This window comes from Carlito syrichta, unplaced genomic scaffold, assembly GCF_000164805.1.
Source record: "Carlito syrichta isolate Samal-C Ts95f unplaced genomic scaffold, Tarsius_syrichta-2.0.1 Scaffold97032, whole genome shotgun sequence".
NCBI lineage: Eukaryota > Metazoa > Chordata > Mammalia > Primates > Tarsiidae > Carlito > Carlito syrichta.
The window spans coordinates 181,527-196,071 of record NW_007041128.1 but is presented as its reverse complement, the minus strand read 5'-3'; the positions used below and the strand labels follow the sequence as shown (position 1 = coordinate 196,071).

Here is a 14,545-nt window from a genome sequence, read left to right as displayed (position 1 = left end):
CATCAAGGAGGAATCCCCTATGAATGCCCCCATCTCCTTTTATTCAGCGAGCCACAGAGTCACTCAATTTTGCATCCTAAGTATTCCCAAGATCCATCCAGCTAACGGTCGTTATTCTAGTCCAAACTGCAAACTTTTCTTGCCTGAATTGTTTTAATTAGCTAATCACTGACTCACCTATATTCACTATTGCACCCCTTCAATACATTCTTCCTGCAGCATCCACAATAATTCTTTCTAGAATGTCACAGTTCTGCCTACCTAAGGCCCTGCTCAAAATCTTTCAATCGTTTCACTTTGGTTTTCAGACTATGGTCAAAGTCCTTATAGCGAATTCCCCATAGTATGAACCTTATTTGCTTTGCTAGCCTCATCTTACATCATACTCCTAGGCTCTTGCCCCTCCTGTCACTCTGGCCATCTTGTTAGTTGTTCACAGACGCCATGTGAACAATTCTTGGCACAATGCCAGGCAAAGCGAGGACTTCTTTAACCACTTCATGTTCTCCCTGATGTCAAATTCTTGATATATGTTTCAACAGCATTATGTAACTCTCCTTTGTAGTATTTAACACAGCCATAATTTTCTATTTATTCCTGCAATTATTTGATTAATATCTGACTTCTCCGCTAGGGTATGAATTCCATGAGACTTGAGGATTATATCTTTTTTTGCTCACATTCTAATTTCAATGCCCAGCACAAAGTGAACATGCAATTAAGTATAAACTGAATGAAAGACTAATAAAGAGAATATAAGCCAAAATAATGGTGTTATGATTTCAGAGAAGATTTATTTACTTACCAAAAAAAAAGAAAAGGTAAACGTAAAATTGTACAGTGAAAATATAGTTAGTAAAATAGCTTACCTAGACACAAATTCACTTAATTCTAAAAATTCTGTGGGCTCCATTATTATGTTGAAGTCAGTAACAACAGAAGATAATTTCTCCTTGTTCTGAAATAAAGATTAGAAGTTTACATATCAGAGCACAATAAACTTTAAAAAGAAAAAGAAAAATAATTAAAAACATGCAAAATAAAATGCCAACAAATAACAGAAAAAAGTAATCAATAAATGATACTGAAAATAATGGTTATTTGTTAAAAGAATGAAATCACACCTTTACTCAGTATCAAAAACCTAGATGAACTCCAAATGAATTACTTAAACATTGAAGCCATAAAATACTAGGAGGAAGTGTAAGCTTTTAACTAATTATTAACTGAGAAAAAATTTTCTAAGCAAACAATAAAATTTTTAAAAATAGCTCCTAGGCTGTTGTCCCCCCGTCACACTAGTCCCGTTAGTTGCTCATAGATGCCATGCTCTCTTTCTACGTTTACATAAAAACTCAAAATATTTAAGTAAAAAATGACCTTATGGTCGGGCTTGGTGGTTCAGCCCGTAATTCTAGTGCTTTGGGAGGCCAAGGCAAGTGGATTGCCTGAGCCCACGGGTTGTAGACCAGCACAGGCAACTTGTTGAGACCTCGTCTCTACAATAAACCAAAAAATTAGCCAAGCGTGTTAGTGCGCGCCTGTAGTGCCAGCTACTTGGAAGGCTGAGGCGGAAGGATCGCTGGAGCCCAGCAGGTCAACGCAGGGGTAGCCGTGAGTATGCCACTGCACTCCAGCCTGGGCAACAGAGTGAGACTCCAACTCGGAAAAAAAAAATGGCCTTACAGAAAGCAATAAACTGAGGAAAATATTCACCATAAACATGACAAGGAGACAGTGAAAAACTGAAAGAAGTTGGGCTCGGTGGCTCAGCCTGTAATCCCAGCACTTTGGGAGGCTGAGATGAGTGGATGGCCTGAGCCCGCGGGTCCAAGACCCGCCTGGGCAACTTGGCGAGACCTCACCTCTACAATAAAAATAAAAAAAATTAGCTGGGCATGGTAGCGCGTGCTTGTAGTTCCAGCTACTTGGAAGGCTGAGGCAGAAGGGTCGCCGGAGCCCAGCAGGTAGAGGCTGCGGTGGCCAGGAGCGGCCACTGCACTCCAGTCTGGGCGATGGAGTGAGACTCCAACTCAAAAAAAAACAAAACAAAACAAAAAAAACAATGTGATGACATTTTTACCTATAAAATGAACAATGATTAAAGATTTATGCAGAAAGACATTCATAACAGTACTACTTATTACAAAAAGTCTGAAACTATATCCTCAATAATGGGGATTATTCAGTAAACTGTTATTTTGATCTGTAAATTCCCTTTTACTCTGGTAAAATGTCTTCCAATTTCTCTTTACATTTTTTTGCTACTCTTGTTTTTGGAAAAGTCATGTGTTGGCTCTCCATTGCCTTCTTCCAAATTTATTATCTTCTTTTCTGTTGTTGCTTTCACAGGTAAGTTTTCTCAAACCTATCCTCCATGTTCTACTCCTTTATATTTCTATTGTAGTTTTCTGTACTATGATCATTTTATTTTTCCTTTCTTTTTCTCTAAGCTTTCTTTCATTCTCACTCAATTTGCTTTATGCATTGGAAGTCAGAGCAGCTTTTATAAAGCATGTTTTTGTATTTCCTGGACTAATTCTTCCAAAGAGAATTTATTTGCAGCTAATCTCTTTTCTGCTCATGGCAGTATTCTTGCCATGACTTTAGATCACTTTGTCCAATATGGTGATTAAAGAACTCTGTAAGATCTTTGTGCTTCAAACTCCATGGTTATTTATGTTAATAGTTTTGCTATTGCCTAAGACTACAGTGAGTTGATACTCCTTGACTCTCTTACTCATTTGTCTGAACACTATCTGACTTGTCCCCTTATACCCTGAGTCATTAAGTAAATATTGATAGTTTGTAATCTTTGTTTAGTTTTTCAGTTGCTTGAGGGAGTTCTTGGAAGCAGGTGCTAGCAAAACGTAAATTCCAGAGGCGCTCAAAAGACAGCCCAATTAAAAAATGAGCAAAACATTGATAGGAAGAATCAACATTGTTTAAGACGTCCATCCTACCAAAGGCAACCTACAGATTCAATGCAATACCCATTAAATTACCAACATCATTCTTCTCAGACCTGGAAATGACAATACAGAAATTTATATGGAAACACAGAAGACCACCAATAGCCAAAATAATCCTCAGTACAAGAAACAAAGCAGGAGGTATCACACGTCCAGACTTCAAACTTTACTTATAAGGCTACAGTAATCAAAACAGCCTAAAATTGGTATAAGAACCAGCATATAGACCAATGGAACAGGATAGTGATTCCAGAAGCAAAACCTCAATTTCTCAACCAACTCATTTTTGACAAAGCCTCCAACAACAACCACTACGGAGAGGAGAACCTATTCAGTAAATGGTGATGAGGAAACTGGCTGATCACATGCAGAAGATTGAAACAGGATCCCTACCTATCACCTAAAAATCAACTCTACAAAAATTGACTCTAAATGGATCAAATGCCTAAACGTAAAACCTCAAACTATAAGAACCTTAGAAAATCCAGGAGAGGCCAAGCGCAGTGGCTCACCCTGTAATACCAGCACTTTGGGAGGTCAAAGTGAGAGGATTGCCTGAGCCCGGGAGTTTGAGACCAGCCTAGGTAACTTGGTGAGACCTGCCTCTACAATAAATCACAAAAACTAGTTGGGCATGGTGGCGTGCATCTGTAGTTCCAGCTACACGGAAGGCTGACGCGGAAGGTTTACCTGAGCCCAGCAGGTCGAGGCTGCGGTAGCCATTGAGAGTGCCACTGTACTCCAGCCTGGGCGACAAGAGTAAGACTCCAACTCAAAAAAAAATAAAAATAAAAAAGCAGGAGATACTCTTATGGAAACTGGAACTAGCAACCAATTCCTGATCAAAACCTCAACTGCCCATGTCATAAGAGATAAGATATACAAGTGGGACCTCATTAAACTGAAAAGTTTCTACAAAGCCAAAGAACCATCAAGAGAGTGGGGAGACAGCCCACGGGAAAAAACCACAGTGAGATACCACTTAACCCCAGTAAGTATGGCCATCATTAATAAAACAAACAACAACAGATGCTGGTGAGGATGCGGAGAAAAAGGAACGCTCCTTTACTGCTGGTGGGAATGCAAACTAGTGCAGCCTCTTTGGAAAACAGCGTGGTGATTTCTGAAAGAACTAGAAATTGACCTTCCATATGACCCAGCAATCACCCTACTGGGAATATACCCAGAGGAACTCAAATCATTCTACAAAAAAGATACCTGCACATGCATGTTTATTGCACCACTATTTACAAAAGCAAAAAATGAAACTAACTGTGCTGCCCATTGAAACTGGACTGGATTAAAAAAAATGTGGTACATATACACAACAGAATATTATACAGCCATAAAGAAGGACAAACATATGGACTTTGCAGCAACTTGGATGGATTTAGAGTCTATCATACTCAGTGATCTAGCACAGAAACAGAAAACTGAGTACCACATGTTCTCACTCATAAGTGGACCTTGAACAATTATCATAATACTACAGGAAAGGAATTGGTCTTAGTGGGAAACTGCTAGGGAAGCAAGGGTGGGACTGACAGTAGTGGGAAACTGCCAGGGAGATGGGGGGCACACCTCATCAACAAGGGTACTTGCATAATGAACATTTGTATACATAACCCTGAATTGTACCCCACATCTTTAAAATAAAAAATGTAAATAAAAAAGTAAAAACTAAAATAAAAAAGAAGTAAGCAAAGGATTTGAATAGACATGTTTCTATTTTTTACGTTGAAGTCTCACTCTGTCGCCCAGGCTGGAGTGCAATGGCACGCTCACGGCTACCATAGTCTTGCCTGCTGGGCTCAAGTAATATTTCTATCTCAGCCTTCCAAGTAGCTGGAACCACAGGCATGCGCCACCACACCTAGTTTTTTTTTGGTTTTTTTTTTTGAGTTGGCACTCTGTCTCCCAGGCTGGAGTGCAGCGGCACGCTCACAGCCACCCCAGCATCAACCTGCTAGGCTCAGGTGATTTTTCTGTCTCAGCCTTCCAAGTAGCCAGAACTACAGGCACGTGCTACCGCTCCTAGCTAATTTTTGATTTATTGTAGAGACGAGGTCTCACCAAGTTGCCCGTGTTGGTCTCGAACCCATGGGCTCAGGCAATCCACTTGCCTCGGCCTCCCAGAGTGCTGGGATGACAGGCTGAGCCAGTGAACCCGGCCTCTACACATACTTGAGCAAGAGACAAGCGTGCCCCTGATATTTTTGTTTTCCTTTTTGGGGGAAACTGCTCTATTGTGATATAATTCACATACCATATAATATATCCGTTTAAAGGTATTGTTCAGTAGTTTTTAGTATATTTACAGAGTTGTGCAGCCATCACTATAGTCATTTTTAGGATATTTTCTTTTTTTATTTAATTTTCATTTTTTAATTTAATTTTCATTTTTTAGATATGAGGTCTTGCTATGTTGTCCAGGCTGGTCTCAAACTCCTGGGCTCAAGCAATACTCCCACCTCTGCCTCCCAAAGTGCTGGGATTATAGGCATGAGCCACCATGCCTGGCCCATTTTTCGGACATTTTCATCACCTCAAAAAGAAACCTCGTGTTCTTTAACTATCACCCTTCACTACGTCCTCCTTTCAGTCAGTCTCAAACAACCATTAATCTATTTTCTATCTATGGATTTGCTTGTTTTGGACATTTCATACAAATATAATCAGATATGTGGTCTTTTACGTCAGGCTTCTTTCACTTAGCATAATGCTTTCAAGGTTCATATGTGTTGTAGTATGTATTAGTACTTCTCTATTTTGGCTGAATAATATTTCATTTTGTGGGTATGGCATGTTTTTATTCATTCCATCAGTTGATGGAAATGGTTCTATCTCCTTTTTACTATTATGAGTAGTGCTGCTATAAGCATTTGTATACAAGTTTTAAGTGAGCATATGTTATTTTGGGGGTGTGTAACTAGGAGTAGAATTCCTGTGTCAAATGAAACTACTAGTTGATGAGTAATGATGTTGAGCATCTTTTTATGTGCCTACTGACCATTTGTTTATCTTCTTTGAAACATGTCTGTTCAGCCAGGCGTGGTGGCTCATGCCTATAATTCCAGCACTTTGGGAGGCCGAGGCGAGTGGATTGTCTGAGCTCGCAGGTTCAAGACCAGCCCAGACAACTTGGCAAGACCTCGTATCTACAATAAAATAAAAAATAGTAGGGCATGGCAGTGTGCATCTGTAGTTCCGGCTACTCGGAAGGCTTAGGCGGAATGATCGCCGGAGCCCAGCAGGTCAACACTGGGGTGGCTATAAGCGTGTGTGCCACTGCACTCCAGCCTGGGTGGAAGGAGTGAGCCTCCAAATCAAAAAAAAAAAAAAAAAAAAAGTATGTGTAGGTACAAGCTATATATCAGTTTTTCATCCATGAGGATAAGCAAGTCATCCTTCAAAGTCTATGGTTTATTGGTCCCCTTTTTTTAGAGGATGAAGGGTTAAAAGGTTTTGTTCAGCCACTGGAAAGCTGACTCCAAGGTATTGTTTTTCTATCTTTCTCCTGCCTGTGGTACTGCTAACCAGGTCAATCCTCTTCTGGTTGGTAAATAAAGGAAAAGACCTTATAAACAACCTAACCTCAAAAGCCCCTACACGAGTCTCAGCAGCACATTTCTTTCTACAATGGTCCATTTCATTTAAGCCCACAGTTCTCATCCTTCTCTACAGCTTACGGATTATGGGTAGAGACCTTGGAAAGTACCATTAACTTTGTAAAACTTATATACCTCTTATGAAGCACTATTCATGTATCAGATTTCAGTGTTTCAGTTCAAATGTCATTAATATCAGGCATATTGTCTTTGCGGTCTGTGACAGTGGGATTGTATTCTCTTTCATTTAAAAAAAAAATCCCCTATTTTTTAACTATTTTGTTCCTTTCATTGGGTTTCAGGGAGAGAAGTTACATAAACATACTTAATCTGCCGCTTTCACAAAACTCCCATCGGACTCATTATGCTGCTTGGACAAGGAAAGGCTGATACATGTTAATTCTGATGGTCTTACAACAAACAAGTTAATGCTAACAATACCACAGAGTAAATATGAGAACAACGTACTATGTCCCAACCACCTTGGACAACAATAGCTGTGCCAACCTGAGCAACCATTCAAATTCTCTGGGTAGATTTCTTTACAAAATAATAGGGTTGAGCTAGATATCCTATAAGATCATTTTTGGTTCTCACATTCTATCAATATGATTTTAGATTACTTTTAGCTCAAATGTTATATTAATATTATTTTATTACGACAACATTCTTTAAATTGATCGTTTTATTCCTGAGATTCCTTTTTAATTTTCTGGTAGCTAAACATCTCCCTCTAGAGGAAATTTTGTTTTTAAAAATGTTTTAAAACAGTCGGGCACCAGAGTGAGACTCCAACTCAAAAAAAATAAAAAAATAAAAAAAGTTGTTGTGTTCCACCATTTTTTTCCATTAGTCTCACAGTAAAAATGTGTTCAATATGCGCAATGGTAAAATAATTTTAGAAGGTAATATGCCGTTATCAGTCAGAATGTATATGTACACTTCCCTTGACCTAGCAATCCTATCAGAGATATATTTCTAAAGGTATGCTTACACAAGTTGGCCTAGCAGATGCCAAGATTTACCGTTAAATAATAAAAATTAAAAAATAATTCTCATCATCCCATTACATAAGAATTCTAGCAACAAAGGAAAATAAAATAGTCCTTTGTTCTTTCTCTTCCAGAGCTGTCTATGATTGCTTCCAGCATCTTATTTACTCATCTGGTCTTTGTGAAGAATCATAAATTTTTTTTTTTTTTTTGAGTTGGAGTCTCACTCTGTCGCCCAGACTGGAGTGCAGTGGCTGCTCCCAGCCACTGCAACCTCGACTTGCTGGGCTCTGGTGATCCTTCTGCCTCAGCTTTCCAAGCAGCCAGAATTACAGGCATGCGCTACCACGCCCAGTTGATTTTTTGATTTATTGTAGAGATGAGGTCTCGCCAAGTTGCCCAGGCGGGTCTCGAACCCGCGGGCTCAGGCAATCCACTCACCTCAGCCTCCCAAAGACGCAGGATTACAGGCTGAGCCACTGAGCCCGGCTGAATCATAGAACTTTAAAAAGGCTCAGAGAGAAATCAAAAGTTCTTAACACAGCCAGGGAAAGCATGTTGTTTTTTGTAGCACACTGACAATGAAACAAAGCAGTGCCAAAACACCTACATACTTTTAAATGTGAACAATGAAAACTCATGTCTCTCTTTTTTCTTTTTTTTTTGGAGTCGGAGTCTCACTGTTACCCAGGCTGGAGTATAGTGGCATGTTCACGGCTACTGCAGCCTCGACACGCTGGGTTCAGGCGATCCTTCCACCTCGGCCTTCCAAGTAGCTGGAACAACAGGCATGTGCCACCATACCTGCCTAATTTTTCTTGATTTATTGTAGAGACATGGTCTCGTGAAGTTGTCCAGGGCTCAAACCCCTAGGCTCGGGCAATCCTCTCACCTCTGCCTCCCAAAGTGCTAGGATTACAGGAGCAAGCCACCGAACCTGGCCAACTCACATCTCTTTAGAGAATTAGTAATTACTATATTCTATGTCTCTGAAAGAGTTTCAACAGTTTCGTTCCTTAGATTTTTTTCCCCCCCTGCATCCCCTGAAGCATGCAGGACAGAAACTGCCACTAATCCCCAATATTTATACCTTTTTCTGGTCCCAGTTTTTCACTGGCCACATGGCCATCCATAAGTAAGACTAAAACCCAGCATCCTTTGCACTAATTTATTGGCCAGCAGAATGTAAGTACAAATAATGGGTGCACAACTTTCAGACAAAGCGTCCTTCAAAATAAAAGGCAAGCTTTTGTTTGCCCAACCCCTTCCTGATGCCCAAAATGTTAAAGTGATAATCATATCATAATTTGGAAGTTATGTACAACTGATGGCAGAGCTTGATTATTATCATAAAGTCACCATGCTAGCCTTTGAAAACTTACCTTCCAATTTTATTTAAGTAGCAGAGAAACATATTTCTAATACTTTAAACCACTTTTTTTTTTAAGTTTTCTGTCAGGAACAGCTCAACTAATTCTAATTCATTCAGCACGTGAGTGAATAGTATAACATCAGGCCATTACTAACTGATCACAAAACTTTCAATCGTGCTTTGGTGGTACAGGGATCAGAATATTAGCTCAAAATATGTTGTTGAGGTCTGGGCCAGTGCCACCATACCTCATAGGAGGCAGGGTTTGTGGCTACTACAGCAGGGGTGCCAGGACTTGAGCGGCAGGGCAGCCACTTCTTGCTCTCGCTGACTTGGGTCCTGTCTGTACTGTCTCAGAGCGGCCATCCAGGGCCAGCAGGTTAAACCAATGCAAAAGCCGGGGGACCAACGAGAGTCCACACCTTTGGAGAGGAAGCAGCTATTCTTCACGGGCATGTCATATTATCAAAAATGTCCTCTAAGTCACGATCTCATCATCATCTGACTCAGGAAGTCAAAGCACTATTTGATACTTTCCATCAGAGGCTTAAGGTGACTAAAGTATGCCCCCTAAAGTGAAGTTAAAATATTGCAGTCTATGTTCTCTCATGCCACAGTCCCACTAATGAGCACACCAACCAATCTGGGCACATCATCCCTGGAAAGTGCAACTTCACTGAGCAGCTCATTCATTGCAATGTAGGAGGACAGTCTTTCCCTTTTCAGCTGGATGTGTGGACAAGCCTCTCAAGGACGAAACTAATTCCGTTTACAGGCTAGCTTCTCTCCACATCGCCCATGGAGCAACTATGAAAAAGATGAAGACCTACAGCAGAAAAAGCCTGAAAGACCCGAAGGCTGCTAGGATGCCCCTGGACCGTTTCCTAGATATAAATATTAGAGTGCAGATATTCACTGAAATGGAACTAAAACTTATGGTTCCATCAACATGTCATGAGTAGCAGGCCTGGCCAACTAGTGGATGCCAGCATGTAGAAAAGCATTTGGTATGTCACTACTCTGAGGTCAGGGTCACAGGTACCACAAAGAAATAACATGTAGTTAGTCAGAGTATGCAACTTTCTACAATGGGACAACACCCAGGAGTCCCTGGCCCACCCAAATGAAAAGCCTGAGCTCCTGGCATAGGTTGTCCAGCCCAAATGATACCAATCCACTTAGTCCAAGCTCTGTTTCAGTCTTCAGCAGATGGTCTCTGTGGTAACCTTGGGTTAGCTTCAAGGTCTGGTGCCCACCTGGGAACATCACCTTGGTAACTTTGGGTAGTTTCAAGGTCTGGTGCCCACCTGGGAACAATGTAACTGCCCGGGCCACTCATCACCCACGTCCCTGACACACAAACATGCTGAAATGTGTGTTGTATCCTGCATAATGGACCTTGGCAATGTCACACTCTATTGTCGTGGTCACCTTGACAGTGTTGAAGTTTCAGGAGGTGAGTACAAGCCGGGAAGCTCTGTCACTGAATGGGGGTACAGACATCCCCTAGCCCATCCTCAGCCAGTCAGGAATGGTGGTAGCAAATGAAGACTAGGACTGCAAGAGAAGAAAACCTCCAAACCCAGACAACTGGACCCAGTCCTTGAGACTCGTTAGGGGTTGGCTATCTGACACATAGGGAGGTAAGATCCTGACTCCACAACCAACTGCTGTCTCATACAAAATGGAACAATCCAGGGCAGTGTCTGTGGTTAAGGACACTAATGACAAGGATACAGAATCTTGGCATGTGACTCGACACAAATAGGTGGCTTATCCATAGGACTTGGCTGTGACAGCTACCCTACACCCACTTTAGCCACCTGAGGAGCTGAGGCCAAAGCTGCCTGCCTGTCCTTCCCTGTTCTGTTCCTCATCTTTGCACACATGCTCTATGTGCCCAGTTGACAAAAACAACTGGTTGAAACTTGCTTTCTGGCTGGGCGCAGTGGCTCACACCTGTAATCCCAGCACTTTAGGAGGCGGAGGCGAGAGGCTTGCCTGAGTCCAGGGGTTCAAGACATGCCTGGGTAAATTGGTGAGATCCTGTCTCTACAATAAATAAAAGACAAAATTAGCCAGGCGTGGTAGCACGTGCCTGTGGTTCCAGCTACTTGGAAGAGTGAGGCGGAATGATCACCTGAGCCCAGCAGGTCAAGGCTGTGGTAGCCATGAGTGTGCCACTGCACTCCAGCCTGAGCAACAGAATGAGACTTACTAAAAAAAGAAGAAGAAAAAGAAAATGGTTTCTGCCATCATAGTATGTGCCCAGTCTCAGTCAGTTCTCAAAATTGCACCTGATCTCATTCTTCCCAGGGCCAATCTTTAAAGGTGTCTGAGCCCTGTTCTGTCCCACTCCGGCCAATGGGGCTGTATATTATCGTTCTGTTTTTTTTTTTTCCTGCTTCTTGATTTTATGTGAAAGTCTTAGTTATGGGTATCTTTCACCCTGTTGTATCTCAGCAGTCCAGTACTACTTGCAGGAAGGCCACATCTAGATGGCAGTGGTCGTAAATGACCACAACCTCATGAGAGTCCCTGAGCGAAGATACCCAACTAGGCTACTCTCAAATTCCAGACCCACAGAAAATGAGTGAGATAATTAATAAATACAGTCAGCTCTCCATATTCATGGGTTTCACATCCACAGATTCAACCAACCACAGAAAAAAACACTGAAAAAAATTGATGGCTGCATCTGTACTGAACATGTACATACTTTTTTACTTGTCATTATTCCCTAAACAATACAGTATAACAACTATTTCATAGCATTTACATTGTTTAGGTACTATAAGTAATCTAGGGATGATGTAAAGTATACAGAAGGATGTGCATAGATTATATGCAAATACTACACTTTATATAAAGGATTTGAGCATCTGTAGATTTTGGTATTGTACAGGGTCTTGGAATCAATCCCCCCGGATAATAAGGGATGACTGTACTTATTGGCGGTTTTAAGATGCTAAATGCTAAAAAAAAAAAAAAAAAAAAAAAGATGCTAAATGTTATAAAAACTTGTTAAGCAATAGATAATTAATGATAGATGGCTGGCATATCAGTAAAAACTGATGACAATCAGGACTGCTCTCACAACCACTCTACACCCACTTTAGCCACCTGAGGAGCTGAGGCCAAAGCTGCCTGCCTTTCCTTCCCTGTTCTGGTCCTCATCTTTGCACACATGCTCTATGTGCCCAGTTGACAAAAACAACTGGTTGAAACTGCTTTCGGGCTGGGCGCAGAGGCTCACACCTGTAATCCCTGCACTTTGGGTGACGGAGGCAAAAGGACTGCCTGAGTCCAGGGGTTCGAGACAAGCCTGGGTAAATTGGTGAGATCCTGTCTCTACAATAAAAAAAAGAAAAAATTAGCCAGGCGTGGTAGCATGTGCCTGTGCCTATACTGGGAGCCCAGAAGCATCTTGCTACCTGTACAACAATAAAACACCTATGGCTTCAGCAACAACCCTACCATAGGCAGTTGCTGGGGTATTTATAGTAACAATTTTTTAAATGATATGATTTTGCACAAATGTGCTACAAGAGGGTCCTGACTTATGAACTTCTCTTCAGCTAAGCCACTGCCGAAGGCTGGGGTGTGGAAATTGTTTACCTGACAACAGAAGTATTTGTGTTATTACAAAATGCTCCTTAATTTACCTGAATTTCCAGTATCTGAAATTCAAGTTGAAATGTAACCATGTGACAACTTCCCAATAATCTGTGTCTCTGCAGAACTTTCTTTATACCTGTAAATCAGAAACAAATACTTTGTTTGCAAATAACCATTTTCTTCAAATACTTGTTATTAAATTTTGTATGAGTACTACAATATATGCGGGAATATGTGTGAAAGTGCACATCAGTAATTGCATAGAAAAAAATCTGAAAGAACGTACACCAAATTGATTATCTTTGCAAAACAGGATTAATGACAACTTGTACTTCTAGTTCTCAATTATACTAAAAGTTAAGGTAGACTGGGCATGTTGGCTCATGCCTGTAATCCCAGCACTTTGGGAGGCCGAGAGAGGAGAATTGCTTGAGCCCAGGAGTTTAACAGCCGAGGCCACATAGCAAGACCTCATCTCTACAAAAAATAAATCAGCCAGGCACGGTCATATGCCTGTAGTCCCAGCTACTCAGGAGACTGAGACAGGAGGATCATTTGAGCCCAGGAATTTGAGACTGCGGTGAGCCATGATCAAGCTATTGCATTCCAGCCAGAGTGAAAGAGTAAAACTCTGTCTTTAAAAATAAAGGTTAAGGTAAGAAATAGAAATGTACAAGTATAACCCTACACAAGTCTGAATCATGTGAACTGTTAAATGTTTTTTACTTTTTAATACTATCTAGTTCTTGGTAAAGACAGTAAATTGAATCCACGTATGAGGGGGGAACTCCCCAAAACTAGAGTTTATTCATGAAAAATCATATATTTATTCTTACATGTTTAAACTTTAGTCACTTTCAAAGTACTCTCCATTTGATTCAATAGACCTATTGAGATGCGTGTTCCATTGCTCAAAGTAGATTTTGGGCTTATCAGTTTTGATGCCTTTTAGTGCTTCTGCCATTTTTGTTTCACCTCTTCCACGTAGGCAAAACATTTCACTTTGAGGACTTTTTTCATGCAGGGAAGCACAAAAAGTTGCTAGAGCGAGATAATGTGATAGGGAGGATATTGCTGCCAAACAATCAGTGTGGTGTAGGGAGATGTGTTGTCATGATGGAAGAACCAGTTACCTGTTTGCCACAACTCAGAAGGTTTCTTCCTCAAATTGTGACAGAACTTTCTCAAAACTTTCAGATAAAAATGTTGGTTGACCTTTTTATTCTAACAAATTCCGAGTGTGTGACAAGGGGCCCAACCTCCAAAAGATAATTCCATGACTTTTTGGGCTACCTCTCAAAAACAACTGACAGTGATAAATCGTATTTTTGAGGTATAACATGCACATATTTATTTTTCATTTGTACTTTTTTTTGAGTCAGAGTCTCACTCTGTCACCCAAGCTGGAGAGCAGTGGCATGCTCACGGCTACTGCAGCCTTGACCTGTTGGACCCAGGTGATCCTTCCACCTCAGACTTCCAAGTAGCTGGAACCACAGGCATGCGCCACCATGCACAGCTGATGTTTTGGTTTACTGTAGAGAAGAGGTCTAACCATGTTGCTCAGGCTAGTCTGGAACGTGAGCTCAGGTAATCCTCTCACCTCCGCCTTCCAAAGTACTGTGATTACAGGTATGAGGCACCATGCCCAGCATCATGCATATAGTTAAATATATAAAATGCCCCATTCTTAATTATACAGTTCAACTTTTTTTCCACGTGTTTACACATGTAACTACCACCCATACATGATACAGAAATTTATTTATTTTATTTTATTTTTTTGAGTTGGAGTCTCACTCTGTCGCCCAGACTGGAGTGCAGTGGCTGCTCCCGGCCACCTTAGCCTCGACTTGCTGGGCTATGGTGATCCTTCCACCTCAGTCTTCCAAGTAGCTGGAACTACAGGCGCGCGCCACCACACCCAGCTAATTTTTTTTTTTTTATTGTAGAGATGAGGTCTCACCAAGTTGCCCAGGCGGG

The 14,545-nt window shown here is 41.1% G+C and overlaps 1 protein-coding gene across 1 annotated transcript in view; it reads right to left on the bottom strand.

Moving 5' to 3' along the window:
* The window catches only part of CENPP (centromere protein P), a gene marked incomplete at its 5' end in the record, with an annotated part of 66,268 nt that overhangs the window by 35,692 nt on the left and 16,031 nt on the right, over nt 1–14,545 (bottom strand). The window contains 2 exons of the mRNA XM_021714751.1: nt 870–958; nt 12,610–12,698. Of these exons, the coding sequence (XP_021570426.1) occupies nt 870–958; nt 12,610–12,698 (178 nt within the window). The remainder of the gene's footprint in view (nt 1–869; nt 959–12,609; nt 12,699–14,545) is intronic.